Source organism: Candida dubliniensis, chromosome 5, assembly GCF_000026945.1.
Source record: "Candida dubliniensis CD36 chromosome 5, complete sequence".
NCBI classification, from domain to species: domain Eukaryota; kingdom Fungi; phylum Ascomycota; class Pichiomycetes; order Serinales; family Debaryomycetaceae; genus Candida; species Candida dubliniensis.
The window spans coordinates 782,423-807,830 of NC_012864.1; the positions used below are offsets into that span (position 1 = coordinate 782,423).

A 25,408-nucleotide genomic window follows, 5' to 3' on the forward strand; every position below is an offset into this window, starting at 1 on the left:
GAAACTACATCCATTCATGGCAGATCCAAAGCATGCAAGGTGAAGCTAACGTTTGGATATTTATTGGAGCATCATTATGAGGAAAAGAAACCAAAAAAATAATAAAAAAATGAAACAAAAACAAAAAAAAAAGCAAAAAAACCTCATAATAAAGTTGTTGTTATAAATTAAAAGACTCCTAAAGCATGTTTCCAAATCCATTTCCATTCAGAAAGTAGATGAATAACCAAGGCGCTTTCCACTGTTACTTGAATTTTTATTGGAGCACAATAGGCGGTTAAAAAACACAAATACAAATATAAAATGCAAATAAAAAATGAAAAAAATACAAATTAAAAAAATGACGCTTAGTATAACTAATGGTATATCAGATAAGACTCCTCATGTTGATTTTAAAGCCAATTCCATAAACTGATTTTCTTAGCTTGCCTGGAACCTGTTGTTTGAATACTTGTTGGAGCACATTATGCAAAAAAAAAACACAATCAAAACTTTAAAAAAAAAAAAAAAATAATCAAATATAAAAAATCAAAAACAAAATGCATAATAGATTTGTTATATTATAAGACTCCTGAAGTAGATTTGGAAATTGATATATTCCTTTTCCCTAGTCATAAATTTACGTTAAGAATAAATTAAAACTGACTGTCCAATCACGTATAAAACTGTCCAATCAATATTAAATATAAACCTCCCTAGAAATTGAAGTTCCTTGCTGAAGCTGCTAATCATAATTAAAACCTATTCTTACATTCACTATTGAATCAATATATTACCAAGGTATTGCTTAATAATTTATAAAAGATGCTATATTGTCAAACTGTCAAATAAAAAAGGAACCAAAAAAGATGCAAAAATGCAAAAACAAAATAAAAAATATGCAAAAATGCAAAACAAATATAAAAAAAAGACATAAAAGTATAAAACAAGTTATAAAGAAGTATGATATAAGGCATGAAAAAATAGAAAAAAGATCAAAAACGATCAAAAAAAAAAAGATAAAAGAACATAAAAAAAGAATTAAAAAAGATAAAAACAAATAATAAGTTGCTGCTGCATTATATTGGTCTTCAAAAGCTGATTATAAAACCTTGTGTGCTAGTTTAAAAGGTGTTGATATATATTACTTGTATATTATGTATAGGATACGATATTCTGGGGGATAGGAGATACGATGTTATGAATGGTGCTATTTGGGAGGAAGAAGTAGGTCCGAGGAAGACGTAGTTGGTGATCCACGGATTCGAAACTCTTCTCCATAGTGCAGCGCATCTCTCATAAGCAGGGCGTTAGGTACAAAGTGGGGGTACGAGAGCCACCGCTGGGACGGTTTGATCCTATCCTGGGGTACGGTTGTGCCGGTTGCCAACACTTGTACCATCTCTAGCGTCAAATATTGGTTCCTTGATCTAACCTGAAACCACTACGGCAAGTGCAAAATTTGGTTCTAGGGTCGGAATTAAAGCTATTTTGAGTTCGAGGAGAAGGGGCAACTGCTGCCCCAGAAATATTCTTGAATTGCTTCTCTCAATAGTATAGTTCTCAGCTCATATTTTGTCGAACTACCGTTGTTGTGTAAGTTGTAGTAGTAATAGCCCAGGAGTCAATTCTCTTATTTGTATAGCTGTGTCACGTGACAAACAAAACTCTTGGTCCCCGAATTGGCCGAGAATTAAAGAAGTTTGCGTCAATTCTTTCATATACGATGACACCACTACTCACCACCAAAGGTTCTGTTTTCGGTCACAAAAATCTTAAAAATTGGTGGGAATATATACGCACACAATAAAAATCGAAAACCAGAATTGAAAAGAGAAAAAAAATGGGTGACCAATAAATTAACCAATCAATTCACATTATTCTTTTACTTTATTACATCAACAGCTATCTTTATTGATTATTCAATTAGCCATCCATTCTTTCAATTTAAACTAATTATATATATCTATAAGTTTATTTGTTCTACGTCAATTACAGTAATAGCCTCATGACTACTTCATTTGTTGAATTGCAAGCTCCTAAAAATCTAGATATAATATCCGATGTATGTTTTATGGACAATACTGATCAACATCGGTTATTGGTAAGCAATTGGAACAGTGAGATCTTGCTATTTTCATGTGATTCTTTATTACACGAACATCAACCCCCACATTTACAACCAATTAATACATTTACTACTCCGGACATCCCATTATGTTTATTGTACGACAATAAACAAAACATTTCACCTCTTGTTGGATTATTAGATGGATCAATACGGGAATTGGATTTTGAAAATGGCAAATTAGGTGATAATATCGGTGACGCCGTTGATGACAATGATGAAATCGATAGTGGTATTAATAATTTAAAAAATGTCACTATTAATGGGCAAAATAGTAATACCATTGTTGCCTCATCATTCAATGGTAAGTTTCAACTTATTGATACACGCCAGTCTCAAAGACAACAACAAAAATTAAGTCCACAGATTTTCCATAATCAACGGAAGATTTTCACTATGGACACCAGTGATCAATATTTGATATTGGGTCTACAAAATAATATCATTGAGATTTATGATTTCAAGAATTTACATCATCCATTAGAAACAAGACAAGTTGGATTAAAATATCAAATTAAAGATTTGAAAACTTTTCCTGATAATCAAGGATTTGCCTTATCCACCATCGATGGTCGTGTATCGATGGAATATTTCAACCTGGACCCACAATTCCAATTACAAAATCGATTCACATTCAAATGTCATCGTCATCCTGATCCTAATCCTGAATCGACTGGTGATTTAGTGTATCCGGTAAACTCCTTGGAGTTTAATCATAAATATGGAACTTTATTTACGGCGGGGTCCGATGGATATGTGTGTTTATGGGATTGTAAAAAGAGGAAACGTATGAGACAATACCCAAGATTTTTATCAGCAGAGAATGAACCGGAAAGTATCGTTAAATTGAAAATCAATCGTCAAGATAATTTAATGGTGGTGGCTACTAGTGATGATAATTATAAACGAAGACGTAGATTAAGTGAAAGTGAAAATTCGAAAACTCCAAGTCGTGTATATGTTAAACAGTTGGCAGAGAATGAATGTAAACCAAAGTCATAAGAATATCTTCCTAGTTTAATTTTTAGTTTAACTAGTATAATTACGTGTGTTCGTCAATTTACATGATTACTTTTATTGTTAGTAAAGTATTATAGGAGTTTAAACTTTCGGTCAAGTCCGCAAGAACCGAGGTAAAACAAGAAAGAGATGATCTTCCCTTTCCTTAAAGAAGGCAATAAAGATTTAAAGTTAATTTGTATGAATTAACAATTCAGGGTATAATTGCAGATTTTTGTTGTTTCTCTTTCCCCGAGATTATTAAATTTGATCATATTTCCGAAGGTAAATATGTGTATACTAATTATTTGCTGGTGGTGACAATGATCATAACTCATCACTAAAAGGTAATACCATTGATCCAAGAAAAAAAGTTTATAATTAATTAAACTAAGTTTAAAGTTTGAAATATTTCTTTTTCAATTATTGTTGGGTGGCTTTAAAGGTTATGAGTATTTTTTTTAGTAATAAGAGATCCTTTGTAGTTGTTTTTGTTTTCTATATCTATACTATTTGGTATATAGTTCTGTAAGAGCATAAAATCAGAGAGATTGTCCATTACTATATGTAGTATAACTCTTATAATTCCACTAAACGGTCTTGCCCAAAGAAACACAATTCTTTGATGGTAGCTCAGCAAGAGTTTCAATTTTTTGTTTCTTGATTTGTCTGCGAGAACAAATACTTCATGCAAAGATCAGTACCTGTGACAATTAAACTCCAATTACATGTTGACTACCTTCGATGATGGAAAGAGTATGTGTAGTTAAAAAATTGCTTGCGGGTATACATACCCACCAAAGATAGTTCAACACAACTAAATATTGTATAATTAGCATCATCACAAACAACTAAATGGCAAGAACTACCGACTTTATTCCACCAAATTAAATTTCACAAGTTCTTATCCTCTTTCCGGACTCTTCATTTTATTGCTTTCAAAGTGGATGAAAACCGTCTCTTTTGTTTGCTTTTTGTTTAGTAATTACAAAAGTTGTACTTAATGCATCCAACAAAGAGACTCATCTGATGAAATTCATTGAAATCTGGAAAAATGGCAAACCACAACCGTTCAAATTTTCATTTGCTGTGGTCACTTGTCTGTTTGTTTGTTGGAATTGTATTTATGATATTTCCGAGAAACTATTTCCATTTATGACACTTGGTCTACAGAAGTATGTCTTGCTCAACTTATACCCCAAGACATTCAAAAAATGATGACGATGATTAGAATGCTGTGGTTCTTATTGATGATTTCAAGTAATAAAGCAACATTTACAACATACCAAGGTTATTTCCTTTTTTTTTTCCATATTTTTAAACTTAATTTAATAATATACAAAACTATATAAATAGATTTACAAAAGTCATAAAGTTCTCCAGAATCGATTGCAAAAAAAAAGAAAACTCTCTCCAACTTCCCTTTCCTGCCTCAATATATTGGTTATTGCTACTTTGTTTGTTCAATAATCCTGCTAATCCTTTCTCCCCGTTATACCCTTAGAAGTTGAATAACAAGATTTATAGTCAAAGACTAAGAAGAACTTGGAACACCCCCTAACTTATTTGAAAAACGCAGCCGCTTAAAGAGAAAGTTTACCAAAAGAAATTTTTTTTTAATTTTTTCTTAATTCTTTTTTTTTTTTCACATCTCATCTTCAATTATTACATATCATTTTCAATAATATCTCCGAAGACCTGCTCATACCAACCCATATTAATAGACTTCTCCCTTCACCAGCACACACCATGGATGAATTCAATAAGAAATCGAAATTGTTCCAAGATTGGTTGATTAAAAACAACGTTGAAATTTCCCCTAAAATAGCAATTCATGATTATCGTGACACCAATCAGGGCCGAGGAATAATTGCCTTGCAAAATATTAATCCAGATGAAATGATATTTAAATTACCTCGTTCCATTGTATTGAATATTGACAATAATTCATTAATTAAGCAATATCCACTGGCTTTGAAGAAATTGAGATTATTAGATCAATGGATTGGATTAATCATTGTATTAAGTTTTGAAATGAAATTTAAATTTAACCCCAGTGATAATGATGATAATAACAACAGTTTTTGGTATGAATATTTGAATATTTTACCTAATGATTTCAATCAATTAATTTATTGGAATGATGAAGAATTAAATCATTTACAACCATCATGTATATTAGATCGGATTGGTAAAGAGAATAATTTAAATATGTATAACCAAATTATATCGATTATAAATCAAGACTTGTCTATTATTGAGGAATTTAAATCAAGTCCTTTGACATTTGAAGAGTATAATAAAGTTGCCACTATAATTATGTCATATTCATTTGATGTTGAAGTGCCCAAATCTAAACCAAACAAAGAGATGACCGAAAATGGAACAAACGAGGAAGATGACGAAGATGATTATGAAGAAGAGGAAGATCATGAATATTACAAATCAATGGTTCCATTTGCTGATACATTAAACGCAGACACTCACTTGAATAATGCAATCTTGATTTATTCTACTGATCAATTAATCATGACATGTATAAAAGTTATTGCAAAAGGTGAACAAGTGTATAATACTTATTCCGACCATCCAAATCTGGAACTTTTAAGACGATATGGATATGTTGAATTGAATGGATCGAAATATGATTTTGGTGAAATACCATTATCAATAATAAAAACAGTTTTCATTGATCAATTCAATAATTCATCTACCAATCAAAATAGCACCAACAGCAATTCATTCATGACAAATCAAAAGTTTGATGAATTGTTAGAATTTATAAACAAATTACAAATCAAAAAATCTATTGAACAGGATGGATTAGACGAAGACGAAACTGAGGAATTGATTTTAGATTCCTATGATTGTTTCAATTCCGGAGATGTTATAATTGAACTAATATTTTTAATACAGATATTGTCCACAATACTAGTAATTTATCAAGATGAGCAACAACAACAGAATCAAGAAAAAGACACTAGCAAAACAAAGGGATTTGAAATTGATCAACTTTTGATCAACAGGATCTTTAATAAAATCTATCAGTTGATTGAACTGAAGAAAATCACCACAAAATGTTTTGAAATTTATCAATATATAATAAATGCGAGAATGAATCAATATCCAGACGTGGCCAAAAAACCATTCAATGATAATGCTGGTACTAATAGTGAGGATAAAACTATTAATTCCATAAGAATTGACATGGCTGAAGTAGTTTTGAAATCAGAATATCAATCATTGGAAAAATGCACTTCATTAATTAAAGATTTCAAAATAATTAATGATTCTAAATTGAATAAGAATATTTTGAAAAAAAGAAATAATGATACAAATAGTGTTGACGTTGCTAATAATAAAAAATCAAAGCATTAGAAAGAATTTGGATATTTTAAGTATATATTCATATTATAATTTTTCAACCTTTAACACAGAACTAGAAGTAATTTATTAATTTATGTTATTCAATCTCTGTACAATTTATTATTGCAGTACCAATTGATAGCCCCTGTCTATTTATATAACTAAAAACTAAAATATATGTATATAACAATTCAATTATAGATTACCAATACTTACGTCTTTTGAAAACTTGATAAACGTAATCCTCATCAATACTATTTTTAATTTCATTATAAACATCAGTATAACAAATAGGCACAACTACTTGAGATTTACGAAATCCGAATTCTTTAAAATAGGAAGAACTTTCGGCATCCCAACAATATAAGTTTGGAAAGCTTTTAGACATTTCTGTCAAAGTGGCATCATTATAGTCAATATGTATACTGAAACGATTTTCATCCATTTCTTCCAATGTCCTTTTCACATCGGCGGCATTCAAATTCCGATTACCAAACGCAACTACAGCGAGTTTTGCAGTTTTATTCTTTTCTTCCAACATGGACACCAACAATGGTGAAATTAAGTGGAAGCTACAAGCATTTAAATACAATGCACCCAAAGACAATACTGGTAATTTTACAAATTTAAGACTCTTGAAAGGATTCACCCCTAAAGATAATCTTTTTAAATTGCGTAAAGTTTCCAAAGAATCAGACAATTCTTGGATTCCCATTTTGCGCAAATCTAGATCTTGAACAGTGATTGGGAATTGATCAGCGTGCATTTTCTCAATCTTGTCACCATATAATCGAATTAGTTCAAGGTTAGACTCTTTTAAGTTAAGAAATTGTAATGTTTCTTCATTAATATCAAAGTCATCTATACGTATTTGCTTTAAAGATTATGGCCATTTAACTTTTTGAGTGAGTGGACCCATTTTTCTTTGTTTGCGAGCTAAGAATGACAACAATTCAAGTGTATCCGGCAAACAGTGCAAAAAATATGGACTTTCAAAAGTCAAATAGTTTGCCTTTATGTTAATCATTCTAATACTTTGAGAAACTTCAAAAACTGGGTTCAAATACAATATTGGGAATTCTGATGCTTAAATAATTTAACCTTTTATCATATTTCACGAAGTAACCAGCAAAGGATAAATTCAAAAATTTCAAATGCAACAATTCCCCAGGAAATAATAAAGTACCTGGTTCAAGTTTTATATTCGTATCGGATTTTATTGATAACACTTTCAAATTAAGAGGAAAACTTGATATTAGTTTGTTAATCTTCTCCAAACTTGGAATCTTGTACAGTTTGTACAGAAAACCTTCTAACTCGGGGAAAGAACATCTATCAAGCAAATTATCCGAATAATTACAATCTATAATTATCAAATGTTTTAAATGCTGAAAACGTTCTATACTGTCAAAATTGGTAAGATTTTCAAAACTAATTAGACGTAACGTTTCTAAATTTGGAGCAATTATTTTAACTCTATCAAAGGATTTGATATCCCCTGATTCAAGCAGTAAACTCTTTAGATTAACCATTTATTTTATGAATATCAGACTTGCTTCAATTCTAGATCTAGGAAAATATTCAGAAAACATTATACCATCAAAGTCACACTCTATAACACTCAAATCTTCTAAATCTTTGTGGGAAGAAAATTGGTTTGTCCTATCTTGATGTATATCTTCTTCTGGGTCATAATAATAGTCACAGTTAGAAGATATCAAGACCAACTTGTTTACGCCACCAATAGCATAATTGTCCAACGAGGTGTTAATTAACTTGAGGTTTTTTGCACCAATTGAAAAATGATCTAAAAAACCAAACTGTTCCAATTCTAAACTTTCGAAGGTAATTCCCGAACTTTCAACTTTATACAAAGCCCCCTTCCCAAATTCTACGTGAAATATACCGTGATTATACATGCCTCGTTTAAATAATTCGGGAAAATCCTCGAATGAATATATAAATTCTTCCACGTTATCTACAGAAATAGTCGGGTATACGATCCATTGATTCACACCTACTTGCAAGTCTTTAGCTCTGATAACAAACCGAGTGCAACGACAACCTGACTGGACTTCGCTATATTGATCAAATGAATCATCATCATCAAACTTGCAATAATGGTTACAATGACCAGAATAATAATATTTCCCCCGCCGGTGTATACGAACCGCATTCGAAATATGGACATTTGATAACATTGTCATTGCAACCATCTTTCTAATAGGTGGAAAATATAACAATTCTGGTAAAATATGTTTAGGGATATACTTAAGAATTATACCAATAATGTCCAATGGAAGCTTCCCTAATCCAACAACAAAATCTATATCTTGATTCGTGGGTTGCATGATAGTAAACGTGGTGGTGGTGGAATTGACAGAAATTCAAATGATGAATATTTCTGAAGCGATTATCCTTAGTATACACGGATTATTTGTGACAATTAGTGTTAATATACGATTGGTCTTATCTGGAATAAGTTAAAGACGGAGTAAACAAATTTTACTCCCCCCCACCCCCCACTAAAAAGTGTCTAGTGAAACTTGGTGTTCAATTGTAGAAAATATACTAAATATCTTTGGTTCCTCTTCCCTTTATAGTGAACAGACACACCTAGACTCCGTTAGGTAGTGCCAAGAATAAATATCCTATGACAATGGAAAATACAACGTATCCAGTCAAAGCAGAGGAGATAGCGGGTAACACCCAGCGTGGAATGTGGTGTGCAATGTCAAGAACAACAGTATATAAATAAGTAGTTTTTCCCAGGTGTAATTTGGGTCAGGTATAGAGGGCGGACGAGGCAGGCAAGAACCCAATTACAATACATTATTGTAGTAATATATATGTTGACCAAGCTACACGACTATAACCGCTTACAAGCGCTCACATACAACTTGTCATATACTGTTCGATTTGTAGTTCATACACGATGTGTTACAGCATGTTTTGTGTAAGGTGGTGGTGGGTATCGCCTTTGACCGTGTAACAGAAATTCTCTATATACTGGAGAGTTTCTCGTCTATTCCTTTTCTCTTAAGATTTGGTAGACTATGGGATAAAAGGTTAAACGGATAGGGACAATACCTAACTCATTAACTCTTCTTCAACTAAGTTTAACTCCCATTGATTGTAACACTATTGAAAACTGAAAGATGCTTTTCAAAAGAAATCATTATACGTATATATAAACTAAAATACTAAAATCATTGTAAAATTATTATTAAAAAGAACTAAAATCATATTTATAAACCCGATAAAAATAATTAACCCATAATAAAAAAAAAAAAAAAAAGTGTTAAAATAATATTAATAATTAAAATTAGATTAAATGCAGTGTTGACGATGATTCGGTTGAATTATTCAGTAATAAATCATCTTGTTCTTTTCGTTTCTGTTGTTGTTCTTGTCTTATTTGATCCACTGTTTTAACGACCAATTTCTTCGGTCTATTAACTACAAATCTTTGTAATTCAACAGCATCTTGAGTTGCTCCTGTTTTCCGAGGATGTCTTCTGTTAGTATTATTATGGAAAGCATGTTTAAGTTTATCAATCATTGAATTGGACAGATGCAGAGGATCATGAGTGCCTTGACCATGATACACTTGTGGTCCTTTATGCTTTTGGTGCTGTTCTGCTTTCTCGATAACCACTTTGTTGGTATTATTCTTTCGGTTCTCCCAAAGTTCTTTAACTTCAGGATCTATTAAATCGTCAGTGAAATATTTCCGATAAATATAATCTCCTTCACGTACTTTATAATCATTCTTCAATTTTCTCATATTTGATTCATATTGCTGTTGTTCAAAACTAGTGACATCGCTATTATTAGATGACCGGGTCTCTAATTCATGATCAACAATATTTTTCAAAACTTGTTCACTTTTGCTTCTATAATAATAATCAGAATCCAAGTATTCTTCCTCTTCTAGTTGTTCCATTTCGTCTTTGTCGTTCTTATCATAGGTAGCCTTGCCCGGGATCATTTTATTGCTTGCTCCAGTTTGTTTCACAATACAGCTACTACTGCTTTCTGCATAAATAAATGGATCTTCCATTTGATCAATGGGTGACAAAAGTGTTGTTGTTGCTGCTGAGTATATTTGATATGTTGGTAAAGGTTGTAACGGTTTGTATTCAAATTGCCGCTGAAAATCATCAAGACTATCATAAACAGCCAACAGTTGGTTCACATCGCCATTGTTCATATGATCATTTTTCAAATTACGAAAAATAGAAATCATTGTTCTGGTAAACCAATAGATCAACTGAATACAAAACAAAATCCCAACAATGGCATGAATCAACAATTGTGTGTAAGCAACATAAATCTTTGACGTTACATTGATTTCTAAATCACGAATAAATGCAATACATAAAATGGCAGTCAAAAATCTGGCAATGGGGAACATAAATTTCAGTGACCACCACGATATTTTCACATAGTGAGGATGGATTATAAATAATATTATCAAATCCAATATTGAAATTAATGTCAAACATACAACTTGGGCAATGCCGTGGCGTTGTAATAATCCTATCACCATCAGTTTGAAAAACATTGTGAAAAATTCATAAAGAACGTATTCAACTCGCTCTGGTCTATATTCAACATATAAATATCCCCAAATTAAAATTGTTCTTAATGATGTGTATAATCGAGAAATATTCGAAGATTGCTTGACTCGGAAATATCGTTTTATCGATATCAAATAATGGAATGCAAAATATAAACATAAGATGACCCATAGGGCAAACAATATTCCTGAAAATACTAAACAGGGTTCTGATATTCTCATAAAGCTAGCATCAACTTTTTGAGTATAATTAGCATTATGATATGTACTATGGAATAGTGTGGCATTACCATTGGCAAATAAAGACATTCTATCTTGAGATGACTGGGGCAGTTCATAGCTTCGGCGAAATCTCTCAGCCTCGTCACTCAAATGTCCGGAATCGAAAATTGGAGGATACTTTGTAGATGAATATTGGCTCCCATCGCCCATTTTAGTGGCAAAGGCAAAGATACTAGAAGGAATACTCAATTCATTATATGGGACAATCATGGAATATGCATCTTTCCGCAATTGTTCATAGTTTGTACCATAGCGGCGTTTCCCCAAAATATCACTGGCTGCTAAAAATTGGAAAGACGATAAAACTAAAAACGGCATGGCAAATACTAATAAAAACAAATGCAAAACTTGTCCTATAATAAGATAAAGATTTTTCTTGGAAAAAATTGAAAATCCATTAAAATCACCTCCCTTCATGAAGAACTTTTTAGAACGGAAATTTCCCAATTCTATTTTGTCCAATAACAATTTCGACATTATAAAAAGTTGATTCAGGACAACATGAATGGCTATTACAACAATCAATGTCACTATAAAATTCGCCCAATTGTTAATTATAAGGTCACTTGAAATATATCTAGTTAAATTTGGTAACCCCCCACTTTCTAAAGTAGCATAAACGTTATCAACATGATTATGTGAATGATTCGCATTCTTGAAAACAAGAGAAAACCCAACTAATGCACACCATTTGATTTGACCAATTATTGGTTGGAAAAATCCTGGGTATGCCAAATCCAAACCGCCCATGAAAAGAGCATACTGTAAATACGTGATAATTCCCGGTAACGACGTATCAATTTGTTTTAATAGTTCTTGGTTACAAATGGCCGATGCTTTGAACAAAAATGGGTTCGACGATTCCTGGTATGTTGAATAGGCAATTGTAACAACGTTCAATACTAGTGTCACTATTAATAGTACCAACACACCATATGCAACAACATTACTAATTACTCTCGGTTGTACAGGGGTCACATAAGCTTTACTACAACCAATTATTTTAGAATCCTCTTCATTGGAAATCACATTAAATTGGACGCTGTACGACCCCAATTTATGAAAATGATCATTCACGTCAACTTCATAATATAGAACAATCGAATCATTGTAATATAATGGGCATTGAACCAATTGGCCAGTCGAGTTACTAAAAATTCTATCAATTGTAGTATTAGTTGCTGCTAATGAATTGTTAAAAATATGTCCTGGAAACGATAACGGTGATTTGGAAATTAAACCATCATCTAGGTTGTTTGCTGTTGTTAGCTTAGATGACAACGTTTCAAAAGAATGATAATTCTTGTTCTTGTTTGAAATCGTGGTGAAATTATGACTACTATTACTACTACTAGTATCATGAATAAAACGAGGGCTTGATTGGAAAGCCGTTGTATTTTTGACAGCAATCATATCACAGAATCGGACATTTTCTTTAACAATCACCTTGTCCATAAACCCAATTTCAACATGCAAAGTAGTATATTTATTGGTAGTTGTATTCACATCATTAATTATTATACTTGGGTCGTCATTCGTTGAATTTTGAGCAAAATTTGCTACTTGTGAATTCATGAAAAATTTTAGTTTCTTATCTTTATTATCTAGGGCAACATCGATAACAAATGGTCGTAGTTTATAGTTTGTTATATTCAAATTACAATGCTGGTTGCCCACAAATGTTGAATATGTGGGTTGAATGAAACATGTTAGTAGTAATAGTAGTAATAGTAGTAGTGATATTCCTGAACCTGATGTGTGCATTCTTGTTGATGTTTTTTTTTTGGGAAATGTAATTAAGCGAGATAGAAGATGGTTAATGGATGCTAGAATAGTAATATAAAAATGGCAACACCAGGGGTGGTGGTGGTGGTAGTGGTGGTAGCAATAGTAATATTAATCAATAAAATAAGCTTTATTGGAAGAATTAAGTTAAGATTATAAAGAAAAGTGAAGGCAAGAAAGGGATAATTTAATTTCAAATGAAAATGGGCAACCACCTTGAAGAAGAAGAGATTGTTTAAACCACCAAACAAAAAAAAAAATGAAAAACACACACACATACTAATAAACAAATTTGTAAATAAAGGGAGTAATGGTAAGAACACGACCCAACAAAAAGGGGGGCACAAATCTCCGACATCAGATTATTATCTTACTCATCATATCTTACGCTCCTGTTCAAGGAAGGAATAAGGCTATATATGTTTGTGTATGAAGTTTTCAAATGCAATCACCAGAAGCAGAATATTCAAGCGATATTGTAAAAGCTACAACAATATTTGGGATAAAACTCTCACTCTGTAAAAAAAAAAAATCAACCTACATGAGTTTAAGCTTTTATAGCTCTATAGCTAAGTTATTTGGTTAAAAAGACTTGGAGGGTAATTTAGCCACCAGAAATGGTAAATAGAACGATGGTTATGTAATAAGTAAAAATTTCTAAGTGGAAAGTTATAAACTATACATTAGTCAGAGGTACTCATTTTGTAAATATCACACACTAGCACCATAAAAAAAGACTGCTATTGCTATTGCAATCTATTTTCATGATACTCTTTTAGATACAATTCAATCATCTTCCTAAGTGTATAAGAGACTGGACTTGTAGATGAAAAGTAGTGTAACGATTGTGAAGTACGTGTGTGATGGAGAAAATTCAAGCGAGAGTTTGAGTGAGATTTGCAGAAACACTGATCGACAAAAAAATGTTAATGTTAATGTATACTCAACATTCTTTTTTTTTTGCCACACAACCAATGGAAAGATTACAAAGACTATTAGGCCAAGGTGCCGGTGCAGTGCCAACTCAGAGTGATGGGCCTGCGATTGACAATTCAGAGACTGTTTACATATCGTCGTTAGCATTGCTTAAGATGTTGAAGCATGGGCGTGCTGGTGTGCCAATGGAAGTTATGGGGTTGATGTTGGGGGAGTTTGTTGATGAGTTTACTATACATGTGCATGATGTATTTGCAATGCCGCAGTCGGGTACTGGAGTTTCTGTTGAGGCGGTCGATGATGTTTTCCAGACCAAGATGATGGATATGCTCAGACAAACAGGGAGAGACCAGATGGTTGTTGGATGGTACCACTCGCATCCTGGGTTTGGGTGCTGGTTGAGTTCAGTGGATGTCAATACACAGCAGTCGTTTGAGCAGTTGAATAAACGTGCTGTTGCAGTGGTTATTGATCCGATCCAGTCTGTCAAGGGGAAAGTTGTTATTGATGCGTTTAGAACGATTGATACAACTACGTTGATGATGGGGCAGGAGCCACGTCAGTCGACGTCTAATGTTGGGCACTTGAACAAGCCATCTATCCAGGCGTTGATTCATGGGTTGAACCGTCATTACTACTCGTTGAACATTGATTACCACAAAACGGAATACGAGACGAATATGTTATTGAACTTGCACAAGAAGAACTGGCAATCAGGATTGAAGTTGGTGGATTATAATTGTAAAGAGGTTGAGAATTTGGATAATACGGAGAAGATGGTTGGTATTGCAAAGTTGTATAACCAGAGAGTACAGGAAGAGAAGGACTTGAGTGAGGAGCAGTTGAAGACCAGGTATGTAGGTAAGCAAGACCCGAAGAAGCATTTGGGAGATACTGCTGAAAAATTGATTGATGAAAATGTTAGTAGTTTGCTTAAAGGTTGTGTAGATGTGGTAGCAATTCAATGAACACTTGAGTGAAAGCTTGAGTGAAGCAAGAGTTTCAATAGAATCAATACGATAATTTTGTCTTGAATTTATGTAGAATTTGCCCAAACAATGGGAATCAAAACTCGAATGTGTAATCACCGCTAGTGGCTAGCTTGTAGATAAACAACAATAACTAACACATATATTATAACTTCTAAAGAATTGACTTGCTATCGTGAACTGTTAGTAAATGCAATACAAACACGAGCGGGGAAAGAGTTTCAAAATGAAGATGTGCAAATTTTATCGCTTGAAACGGGATGGTCATCACAACTACTGTGGTTTAGGATATGCCCACGGATAATAAAAACAGAGTTCTTTAAGAAAAGTACTTTGGACAGAAAACTGACCAAAAACTTGGTAAAATGTGCACGCTCAGTAAAAAAAAAAAAAAAAAAAAAGACGCAAATAGGTAAGGGGACTCACAGCCGTGAAAAAAGAACCCGTTGTTTTCAGTTTAAAACACCTCGGTGTTACTTGAAGACTCCGATTTCTTTTTACGAGATGCAAAGGTTTTTTTTTTATTAAGAGAAATCTAAAGTTCTATACGATGAATGCTATAGGGAGGATAAAAAAAAATTCAAATCAGATATATTCAAATAGGAAGAAAAAGAAGAAGAGGGGAAAAGTTTTGACTTTTTCTTTTTTGTTTTCACATATGATCTTTCTTAATTGCAAAAATAAAGTGGAGTTCTTATAACATTGGTAACCACGGTTACATGAAATTCAAGAAAATACACCCAAGCATCTCATCATCTCTGTTTGCATTTGACATAGTATAAAAAGTCAACCCGCTAAGTCTCTGTTTTTTATATATATTATGTGACTTTTCTTTTTTTAGTTTATATTCAAAATATTTGTTTCTATTTGACAAGACCAATAAAAGAAACAGTATTTACTATTTAGTGGTCCTAATTGTTATCAATTTTTCAATCATGTCTCAAGGCATTTTATATGTATTGAAATTTTCTCCAAGATCTACAGTTTTAACTGATCTTATCAAGTATTATAAATTGGATATCGAAATCTCCACTGATACTGAATCGGACTCATTTATTAAACAATTCCCATTACGTAAAACTCCAACGTTTATAGGTAATGATGGTTTCCAATTAACTGAAACAATAGCCATTGGGATTTATTTTTTATCAATGATTCCTATTCATAATTTATTAGGTGATAATGATCAAGAATATGCTAGTATAATTAGATTTCTTTCAATGTTAAATCAAGAAGGAGCTATGTCATGGGCTGGTGCCTTTTTCAGATTGTCAGGAAGATTGCCATATAATAAAGAAATAATTGATGAACATTTGATCATGTTGAATACCATTGGTCAAATTCTCGATACTAGATTCATTGATGGTAGTGATTATTTAGTTGGTGATAAGATTTCTTATGCTGATTTATATGGTGTTAAATTATTTGGAATTGCTTTATATACATTGTTGGGTGAACCATTTTTGAAAAAGTATCCTAACTTTGCTAAATGGTTTAAAAGAGCTTCCAATCATGAGTTTTTTAGAGGTCAATATAAGGATATAAAGTTTCCTGAACAACAATTGACCTATCCCGGTTGAGGGAAATGATTGGTGTGATTAGTTTTCATTTTGCCAGACTGATGTTTGCAAATTTCCTGAAAAATATATATATATATATAGTAGAGGTTTATATTGAATTGGTTATACTATTTTTTAGTTTTATTGAACTTTAACCAATAAAGTTACTTATCGGACAATTAAGGTTTTATTTTTGCTTTGTTCGGACTTGCTTCTTTCGCAGCTAAGTTTTTTTTTTTTTCGGAAAAACAATTTAGCGACCGACCTCTCTCCTAATGAGATCCAAGAATTTATTTCAATGAAGAATGAGAATGAGAATGAGAAGAAGAAGAAGACGAGAGAAGAAGGAATCTTGTTAGCCAAATCTCAATTACATCTAAACTGCGCAATAGAAAGAAAAATTTTTTTTTTTTTGAAACGAGTTTTTCACTTTTCTCTTTTCATCACGAACTACAACTACAACAACAACAACAATTCTTCTCCAAATAGCCATGTCTCAAGGTACTTTATATATTATGGAGGTTTCTCCAAGATCTTCAATCTTAGTTGATCTTATTAAATATTTCAAATTAGACATTGAAATCAATGCTGATACTCAATCTGAATCTTTCATCAAGAAATTCCCATTAGGTAAAACTCCAGCTTTTGTTGGTGCTAAAGGTTTCAAATTAACTGAAACCATTGCTATTGCCAATTATATTTTATCTTTAATTCCAAATCAAAAATTATTAGGTAAAAACAATCAAGAATATGCTAGTATTATTAAATACGTTTCCTTATTAAATCAAGAAGGAATTAATTCTTGGGTTGGAGCATTTTTCAAATTAAATGGTAGATTTCCATACAATAAGAAAGAAGTTGATGAAAATTTGAAAACTTTTAATATTATTGGTGAAGTTTTAGAAAAAAGATTAAATGATTTCACTTATTTAGTTGGTGAAAGAATTTCTTATGCTGATTTATTTGCTGTTAAAGTTGTTATTAGTGCTGTTGCTACTGTTTTCGGTAAACCATTTTTAACTAAATATCCAAATGTTGCTAGATGGATTAAAACTATTTCTCAAAATGAAATTTTCCAAGGTCAATTCAAAGATCTTAAATTCCCAGAACAACAATTAGCTTTTATTCCACCAAAGAAAGAAAAGAAGAAAGATGCTGCTCCAAAGAAGGATGCTGCTGCTCCAAAGAAGAAGGAAGCTACTCCAGCTGCTGCTTCTGAAGAACCAGCTCCAGCTCCAAAACCTAAACATCCATTGGAAGCTTTAGGTAAACCAAAGAACCCATTAGATGAATGGAAAAGAACTTATTCTAATGAAGAAACTAGAGAAGTTGCCATTCCATGGTTCTGGAAAAACCAATATGATCCAGAAGAATGGTCATTATGGAAAGTTGATTATAAATATAATGATGAATTAACTTTAACTTTTATGTCCAATAATTTAGTTGGTGGATTCTTTAACAGATTATCTGCTTCAACTAAATATATGTTTGGTTGTATGGTTGTTTATGGTGAAAATAATAATAATGGTATTACTGGTGCTTTCTTGGTTAGAGGTCAAGATTATGTTCCAGCTTTTGATGTTGCCCCAGATTGGGAATCTTATGAATTCACTAAATTGGATGGTTCTAATGAAGATGATAAAAAATTCATCAATAATATGTTTGCTTGGGATGAACCAGTTGTTGTTAATGGTGAAAAAAGAGAAATTGCCGATGGTAAAGTCTTTAAATAAATGTAATACTCTAGTTTTTAGACTTATTTAGAGTTGTATAATACATTATTATGTTAGATTATTAATTAGATTTAGATTTATGAAACTTTTCACATTATACAATATAATCTATCCCTTTTTTTTTTGTATTATTATTATTATTATTATTATCAATCTATATACATGTCTATACATCATTAACTCACCTCTCAATATTATTTCTTTCATTTAATCATGAACTTTCCCTCTTAATTTAGGATATAATCTTTGAGCATGATAATTTATTGTAGATAAAGATTCTTGTTGTGGTTTAAACGTTTCCATACAATTTTTTAAATCATTTTCAAATCCATTACATATTTGATTTCCTTCACCATTAGATGCCCAACAGTTTAATAATGATGACATAAATACAAAACATTGATTAGTTGATTTCCCAATCACTGGTTTACGAACTTTTAATCTTGGTAATGGTGGTAGATTTTTTGGTGGTGGTCCAACTTTCTTAAATGGCATTATTTGATGGTTAAGTGTTTGTATGATATAGATTGAATAAGTATAGAATCTAACTTGTAAATGATGATGGTAGTTAAATAGATATATAAGACTTTGGTTAATGTGTTTTTTTTAAAGGGATTAGAAAAATTTTCAAATTCTTTTGGAGGGAGTGTTGTTTCTCTTCTAACAAGTTGATTGGTGTTGGTAGTGTACAATCAACCAACAGAAAAAAAAAAAAAAAAAAAAGAAGAAACATCATTTGTTTGATATTTACTCTAGGCAAGTATGTAGTTTATCAATGATCAAGAGGTAGTTATGCTCCAGCTTACAAGGAGTAGTAATTAAGTGAAGAGATTCATTATGGTATATGTTTAATCCGTATAAGATCCTCACAACATGTTAGCACTTTTTACCACTTATATAAATACATAATTATATATTTGAAAGATTTAATTCATGCAATAGTGGTAGTAATATAACGTTCATCAATTGTTTTAAATTTTATCTTTGTAAATTTCCGTTTTAAATTCATATTTTGTCTTTTCATAATTGATGATGGGAATGGAGAAGAAATCCAATAAATTCGTTTAAAACAATTATCAGTATATGGATTAAAAATCACTGCATGAACACCATCATCATCATTATTGGCATTATCACGACAACTCTTTCCTTCATTTGATTGGTTATTGTTATCATATGAGTTATTTTCTTCATGATTGAAAACATTCCAATTATTTAATCTTAAAGAATTTGTTGTTTGATTCAAAGTATTATTATCAAAATATCGAGATAATTTGAATTTTATAATATATTTAATTTGTTTAATTAATTTCCTTTGAAATTCCAATTGTTGTCTTTGAGTTAAATATTTAATTTTTTGTAAATAATCAAATTTTTCATTAATATTAATTAAAAATATTTTAAAAATATGATTTAATAATTTCCGTTTAATAATTGGAGGATAATTTGTTCCATGATAAAAAACAGCATAATTTGGTAAAATATTGAAATTTTTCAGAATAATCCGTTCCACAGAAACTATATAACCTTGATACATCTTTTCTTTGAAAACAATTTCATGATGATTGGTTTTAATTTTTGAAGGAGAAGAAGCAAAGTTAGAAACCATTTGTTTGTCATTATCATTAGGGATTAATACTTTAATATTATCTGATTCTAAAGTGGTTTTAATTTGTTTATTTAAATCATTAATCATCATTTCAATTTCTTCTTCAATTCTTCTTATCACTGGACTATATTGTAAACTTGTTTCTTTTAATTTAATTTGTCTATAACCACCTTTCTTTATAACGATATATTTTTTTGGAGTTTTCCCATCAAATTTTCCTTTAGATTTAAGTGGCTGTTGTTTTTGTTGCTTCAGGGTCTGGTTCTTTTTTTGTTCATTGAATCTTTCCTGATATTCTTTTTGTAATTCTTTTAAAGGTTTAACCATACGAGGATCCCAAAGTGAATCAACCAATTTACCAGATTGTTTTTCTTCAACGAGTTTAAACCCCAAGGCAGCATCAATTTTATTCAATTCAATAATATTATCAAATTGTGGCAAATCTTGTATAAATTCACGGGGCAATACAAGCCTATCTTTATTCTTTTGTTGTTGTTGGTGTAATGGCATTCCAAATAAACTTCGATCATATCCAACAACATTATATTGATGTAAAATTTTATCATGAACATGTTCAAAAACTGTAGGATAAACGAAAAAATATCGAACTTCACCTCGACGATATTGTTTAAATTTCAGATTTATTCCTCTTAAAAATTGATCCAAATATAATAAATCATTTTTATAATCTATAAATGATTGTTTTAAAAATTGTAAATGCATAGATTTATCATTATCTAATTGTGATAATTGTTGATAAATTTCTTCCACTTTTTCCATATCTTTCATATTAAAAATATTAATCATATCAGGAATTTGTCGTAATATTTCTTGACGATCAATTAAATATTCTGATTTGAAATGTTTAAATGGGAAATTTCGACCATCTAATGCAATTTGTTCTAAAAACTCTTTATTAGTCATTAATGCAACAGTAACAAAGGCATTTTTAAGTTGTTCATGAATAATGTTTTCATCATTGGTTGTTGTTGTTGTTGGTTTATTTTTCCCCAGTTTCTTATTCTTTATTGGTTCAGAATTTTTTTTCTTGTTATTGTTATTAACACCATTTGAATCTGTCTGTCCATTGTTTCCATGTGAATTTGTTTTAGTGTTAGCATCGTTTGGAATAGTTGATTTCAACTCGACTTCTTGCTGATCAGGTGGTATATCTGTAGTAGTGGTAGTAGTAGTGGTAGTGACCAACTGGTTGTCAGTTTTATCTTCTTCATTATCATTTTCAGTTATTCTAGTAACACTTTCATCTTTTTCATTTTCAGTGTCATTTATCTTTTCATCTTTAATAGAGGAACTATTTGTTTTATTGTCCTTGGTTTTATTTGATCTATTAATTGTACCTTTTTGTAAATTCAACCCTAAATTCTTGAGTAATTCTTTAGTTTTTTCATCTTTTAGTAGGGTTGTACTTTGATGAAATGATCGTTGATTGATTCTATAATGGCCCAAACAATAAGAATGTCTTAATAAATTCCTAGTTGATGATCGTAATAAATACATGACTAAGTGTGTATAATGATGGATGAATGAATGATTTTAAAATGCAAGTAAAATATTACAAAAAAAAAAAAAAATTGGGTGGGAGGACTAGAAGTTACCTCCTTGATTAATAAATAAATAAATAAATAAACCTGTGTATCAATGATTTAATATTAAATCAGAATGAATTAAATAATGGAAGAAATAAAGGGTTTGCCAACCGAATCAAAAGATCCAAATTTATAAAGAAGAAGAAGAATGATAATGATTAAATCACCACCACCACCACCACACCCTTTTTACTCCCACCAAACAAAATGCTCATTCTCTCAATTTTGTATACCTCAATACACGACCTCCTCCTTCATGGAGTTTGGGAATGATTTCCAGTTTTTTTTTTGTACTCGTGTGCACGCCCGATTTTAAATATTTCTCTCCCCAAATCAAATAAGTTGCATTTAATTATCATTTTGCAGCTTTCATTATTTTCTGTAATTTTTTTAAATCTAGATTTCACTTTTTGTTAGTTTTATATTAATTTTATATTAGAATTTGTTGTTCAGTCTCTGTTTTTTATATATTGGTAACAACATTGTGACAGGTTTCTGTTGTTGGTTGTTGTTTTTTTTTTTTCATTATTCTGCTAGTTTGTTTCCTCTTCCCGATTATCGGCAATTTAAATCACAAACCAAACCATGGTACAACTGACGATAATCATTAAGACTATTGAAAGATATTTGTTTTTGGTGTTATTTGTTCTAACACCATCAAATAAATAAACAGTACTCTTATAGTTGATTTGAGATATAAATGATATAACAGGTTTGTAGCCCATCATATTATATTAGGGTACACCTGTTTGAGGTAACTTAACCACTTCTGTTTCAAAATTCACGATTTAAAACTAAGCACTGATGTTTCCTTACTCAAAACCCGGTTTCTTTTTTTTTTTTCAATCAATTTTCAAACCAATTTAATACGAAATAGTTTCCTCGTCAAATGTGTGTCAATATTTAGTTGGGATCATATTTTTCAAACACATTACGTCATTACAATATTGTAGATTCGAATAACTAGTAATACTAATAATAATATTAAAATTAAAAAAGAAAAAGAAAAAGATCTATAAACCCTAAAAAAACTGAATATTTGAAAAAATGGAAATTGTAGAATTGAAATAAAATCAATAAACCAAACTGTAAATTTGTGGTATATGTTGAACTAAAAAACGAGCGTAATCATTGAGAGAAATATAATAACAACAACATGTAGATATATAATGTGTTATTTATTGTCTTTCATGGGAGGGAAGGGGTGGGGGTATCATTAAAAGTTATTAGCAACATTATAACCATAAGCTGCATGATAACCATATCCATAATTGTTATTACTAGTAGTAGTAGTAGTAGTAGTAGTATTACTAGTGTTTGAAGTGGTGGTTAATTTTCTTGATAAGAAATTCTTTAATTCTAATTCTTCTTTTTGTGCCGTCAATTCAATTATTGGATCAATGATTTGACAAGCACTATTGTTGCTATTATGGTTATTCTTGGTAATAATATTTTGATGAGTATGTTTTGGACTTATTGAATAAACACTACTTGGGGAATTATTTGAACCAAAGGAAGAAATAGAACTTGAAGAATCTTGACGATAATGATTGTTGTTGTTATAATGTATTGGTGATAAATGATCTGGAGAAATTGATGATGATCTCGATGAACGACCAGAACTGGTAGTTGTTGAGGAGGAAGAAGCAAGTGAACTTGTGCTTGAAGTTGTACTTGATCTGGATAAAGTGACTGGAGTAGTGATAGATACTGCAACAGCTGCATTGGCCATTTGTTTGGCTTCTTGATTTTTTTGTTGAAGATATTTTTGGAATTTTTCTTGTTTAATAAGACCAGATTTAATAGGTTCCAAAAAGCTTTGTAAAGATTGACACATTTCTTCATTACTAACTTTTAAATCCCAATTTAATAAGAAAATCAATTGTCTTTCCATTAAATTAATATCTTTAACATTAAATAATCCATCAGTATATTTAGCCCAATGTTTATTTTTAGGAGAAGAATCATTATGAAATTTTGATGATAATATTAAACAACTTAATAAAATTCTATGTCTAGTACAAGGTAATCCATGAGCATTTTTAGGTAATCTTGATTTCAATTTTTGTAAATAAATTAATGTAGCCATTAATGTTCCAGTATAAACATTAGTATATTTGACTAATTTAGTTAAAAATGTCATTAATGAAGGTAATTGTTTAATAGTATTATTGGATGCAGTATAAGTTTTACTTTTGGTGTCTTCACAAGGAATAACTTGTAAAGTAGCAACAACAATCTTATGAATCATATCATGAGTGATTGGACCATTAAGGAATACTTTTAAAGCTTGTAAATCAATTGAAGAAACCATAATGAATGTAAAAAAAGATGTGTTGGAGTTTGAGTTGGAGTTAGAAATGAATGAATGAGAAAAAAAATAGTGATATATAATATAATGGGTAAGTATAATAATAACTGATTAATAAAAATATTCAGAAATTAAATTTAAATTTGAAATTTTGAAAAAGAATATTGATGATGATTTATATATTGCAAAAAAGGAATTGGAAAGGAGAATGGAAAACTCGAAATCAAAAACAAAAAAAAAATGAATTTTTCAAAACAAACTTAAAGAAAAAGAAAAAGAAAAATCTTAAAACAATAAACAAATAAACAATAAAAATATATAAAAGGCAGTAAGAAGTGTAAAAAGGAAAGGAGGTTATTGTTATTTGTAATTTGTGTTAGTTAGGGTTAATTAATCAGTTACTAAGTAGTAGTAGTGGTAGTAGTAGTAGTAGTTTATGAGAAGGTACAAAAAATAGATTTGGCGTGTTTTAATTTAATTTAATTTTCGCAGTAAAGTTTTTGTGGGCGACATTATTCTAAAGGGGAAAAATTTGAAACTTAGGGTGGGTGGGCGGTGGGTGGTGTGATGGGTGGTGCCTTCTTATTTTTTTGGTGTCGCGTTTTTTTTTTTTTTTTTTTTTTTGTCAATTGTGCCTCGCCCCCTTTTTTCTTCTTCTTCTTCGATATTCAAGAGATTCATTAATCACATATTACATATTACATTTGATTTATGATTAGAGAAGGGGAGGTTTGCCTTTACAACAAGTTTCATAACATACATAAAACACGTTAGAATTATACATATTACTTCTCTTACCTTTTTGACTCCTTTGTTATTTCTTGCAAGAGGTATTATCACTCCTCCTCATCAACCCAATCACCCAATCCAATTATCTTACAACTCTCAAACTTTCTCTTACTTGTTTCAGTTAAAATAACTCTTATTGTTTTCTTGTTTTTTTTTTCTTTCCATTTTCCTTTCCTTTGTTAAATCTCGCCTCATATTATTACCATTGCTTTTATCACACTATTACTGCTACAATTTTCTAATAAATCTCATTGTCCAACACGTCTTGAAAATCTTTTGATTCTTCTTCTTTTTCTCTGCCTTTCGGTTATTATTGTTATATACATCCATTCATCCATCCACCCCCCTTTTTTTTTTTGTAAATTGTATACATTTTGCTCTTGTTCTTTACATTCTCGCCTTTTAGTTTCACTTTTGGTCCTATATTGTTTCTCCCGCCTCCACCTCCTTCTCCCTTTTTCTTTTTAACCGTATTGGTATATTACGTGTACCAACCAACCAACACACATTTGAAAATAATTTTTCACGTGTCACAATTATTATTATTCTCCCACACACGCACACCTCTCTGTTTCTCTCTTTACAACTATTATTTCAACAACAACTAACTTTACTTGATTATTCCTTTTAACAAAAAGAAATTAGTCTATTATTAAAGTTTAACTATTAGAATATTCTCTTGATGTACAATCATGCTAGATAATGTGTCTGTGTGTGGATATTTGATAAGTAATACTATTAAGGTTTCTAATGA

At 30.9% G+C, this 25,408-nt stretch overlaps 9 protein-coding genes and 1 pseudogene across 9 annotated transcripts, besides 6 other annotated features; 5 read left to right on the plus strand and 5 right to left on the minus strand. All coding sequences in view use genetic code 12, as the record gives it.

Moving 5' to 3' along the window:
• Window positions 1–397: part of a repeat region (core RPS block consists of five complete RPS units of 2106bp each, plus one partial RPS unit of 1535bp; orientation = sense) that runs on past the window's edge.
• Window positions 1–397: part of a repeat region (RB2 region) that runs on past the window's edge.
• Window positions 398–1,987: 1,590 nt separating this feature from the next.
• On the plus strand, window positions 1,988–3,109 carry CD36_52990 (cell cycle arrest protein, putative; the record flags this gene model as incomplete). Its single annotated transcript, XM_002420552.1, has 1 exon — window positions 1,988–3,109. The coding sequence occupies one exon, from the start codon at window positions 1,988–1,990 to the stop codon at window positions 3,107–3,109; it is 1,122 nt and encodes a 373-aa protein (XP_002420597.1).
• A 1,746-nt stretch (window positions 3,110–4,855) lies between these two features.
• CD36_53000 (SET domain-containing protein, putative) lies at window positions 4,856–6,484 on the plus strand (the record flags this gene model as incomplete). The annotated part of the gene is made up of 1 exon (XM_002420553.1): window positions 4,856–6,484. One exon carries the CDS (start codon window positions 4,856–4,858, stop codon window positions 6,482–6,484), a length of 1,629 nt encoding a protein of 542 aa, XP_002420598.1.
• Window positions 6,485–6,674: 190 nt separating this feature from the next.
• On the minus strand, window positions 6,675–8,823 carry CD36_53010 (annotated as a pseudogene).
• Window positions 6,675–8,823: a sequence feature (in-frame stop codons; frameshift;~Similar to C. albicans LPF34).
• A 68-nt stretch (window positions 8,824–8,891) lies between these two features.
• Window positions 8,892–9,074: a mobile genetic element.
• Window position 9,075: 1 nt separating this feature from the next.
• Window positions 9,076–9,378: a mobile genetic element.
• Window positions 9,379–9,383: 5 nt separating this feature from the next.
• Window positions 9,384–9,517: a mobile genetic element.
• Window positions 9,518–9,797: 280 nt separating this feature from the next.
• On the minus strand, window positions 9,798–13,100 carry CD36_53040 (transient receptor potential (TRP) ion channel, putative; the record flags this gene model as incomplete). Its single annotated transcript, XM_002420554.1, has 1 exon — window positions 9,798–13,100. The coding sequence occupies one exon, from the start codon at window positions 13,098–13,100 to the stop codon at window positions 9,798–9,800; it is 3,303 nt and encodes a 1,100-aa protein (XP_002420599.1).
• A 995-nt stretch (window positions 13,101–14,095) lies between these two features.
• CD36_53050 (proteasome regulatory subunit, putative) lies at window positions 14,096–15,025 on the plus strand (the record flags this gene model as incomplete). The annotated part of the gene is made up of 1 exon (XM_002420555.1): window positions 14,096–15,025. The coding sequence occupies one exon, from the start codon at window positions 14,096–14,098 to the stop codon at window positions 15,023–15,025; it is 930 nt and encodes a 309-aa protein (XP_002420600.1).
• Window positions 15,026–15,981: 956 nt separating this feature from the next.
• Window positions 15,982–16,626, plus strand: CD36_53060 (translation elongation factor, putative; the record flags this gene model as incomplete). The annotated part of the gene is made up of 1 exon (XM_002420556.1): window positions 15,982–16,626. One exon carries the CDS (start codon window positions 15,982–15,984, stop codon window positions 16,624–16,626), a length of 645 nt encoding a protein of 214 aa, XP_002420601.1.
• A 470-nt stretch (window positions 16,627–17,096) lies between these two features.
• Window positions 17,097–18,338, plus strand: CD36_53070 (elongation factor 1 gamma domain-containing protein; the record flags this gene model as incomplete). Its single annotated transcript, XM_002420557.1, has 1 exon — window positions 17,097–18,338. One exon carries the CDS (start codon window positions 17,097–17,099, stop codon window positions 18,336–18,338), a length of 1,242 nt encoding a protein of 413 aa, XP_002420602.1.
• A 207-nt stretch (window positions 18,339–18,545) lies between these two features.
• CD36_53080 (mitochondrial 37S ribosomal protein YmS-T) lies at window positions 18,546–18,833 on the minus strand (the record flags this gene model as incomplete). The annotated part of the gene is made up of 1 exon (XM_002420558.1): window positions 18,546–18,833. The coding sequence occupies one exon, from the start codon at window positions 18,831–18,833 to the stop codon at window positions 18,546–18,548; it is 288 nt and encodes a 95-aa protein (XP_002420603.1).
• A 436-nt stretch (window positions 18,834–19,269) lies between these two features.
• CD36_53090 (conserved hypothetical protein) lies at window positions 19,270–21,465 on the minus strand (the record flags this gene model as incomplete). Its single annotated transcript, XM_002420559.1, has 1 exon — window positions 19,270–21,465. The coding sequence occupies one exon, from the start codon at window positions 21,463–21,465 to the stop codon at window positions 19,270–19,272; it is 2,196 nt and encodes a 731-aa protein (XP_002420604.1).
• Window positions 21,466–22,770: 1,305 nt separating this feature from the next.
• On the minus strand, window positions 22,771–23,868 carry CD36_53100 (G1/S-specific cyclin, putative; the record flags this gene model as incomplete). The annotated part of the gene is made up of 1 exon (XM_002420560.1): window positions 22,771–23,868. The coding sequence occupies one exon, from the start codon at window positions 23,866–23,868 to the stop codon at window positions 22,771–22,773; it is 1,098 nt and encodes a 365-aa protein (XP_002420605.1).
• Between the last annotated feature and the right edge of the window lie 1,540 nt (window positions 23,869–25,408).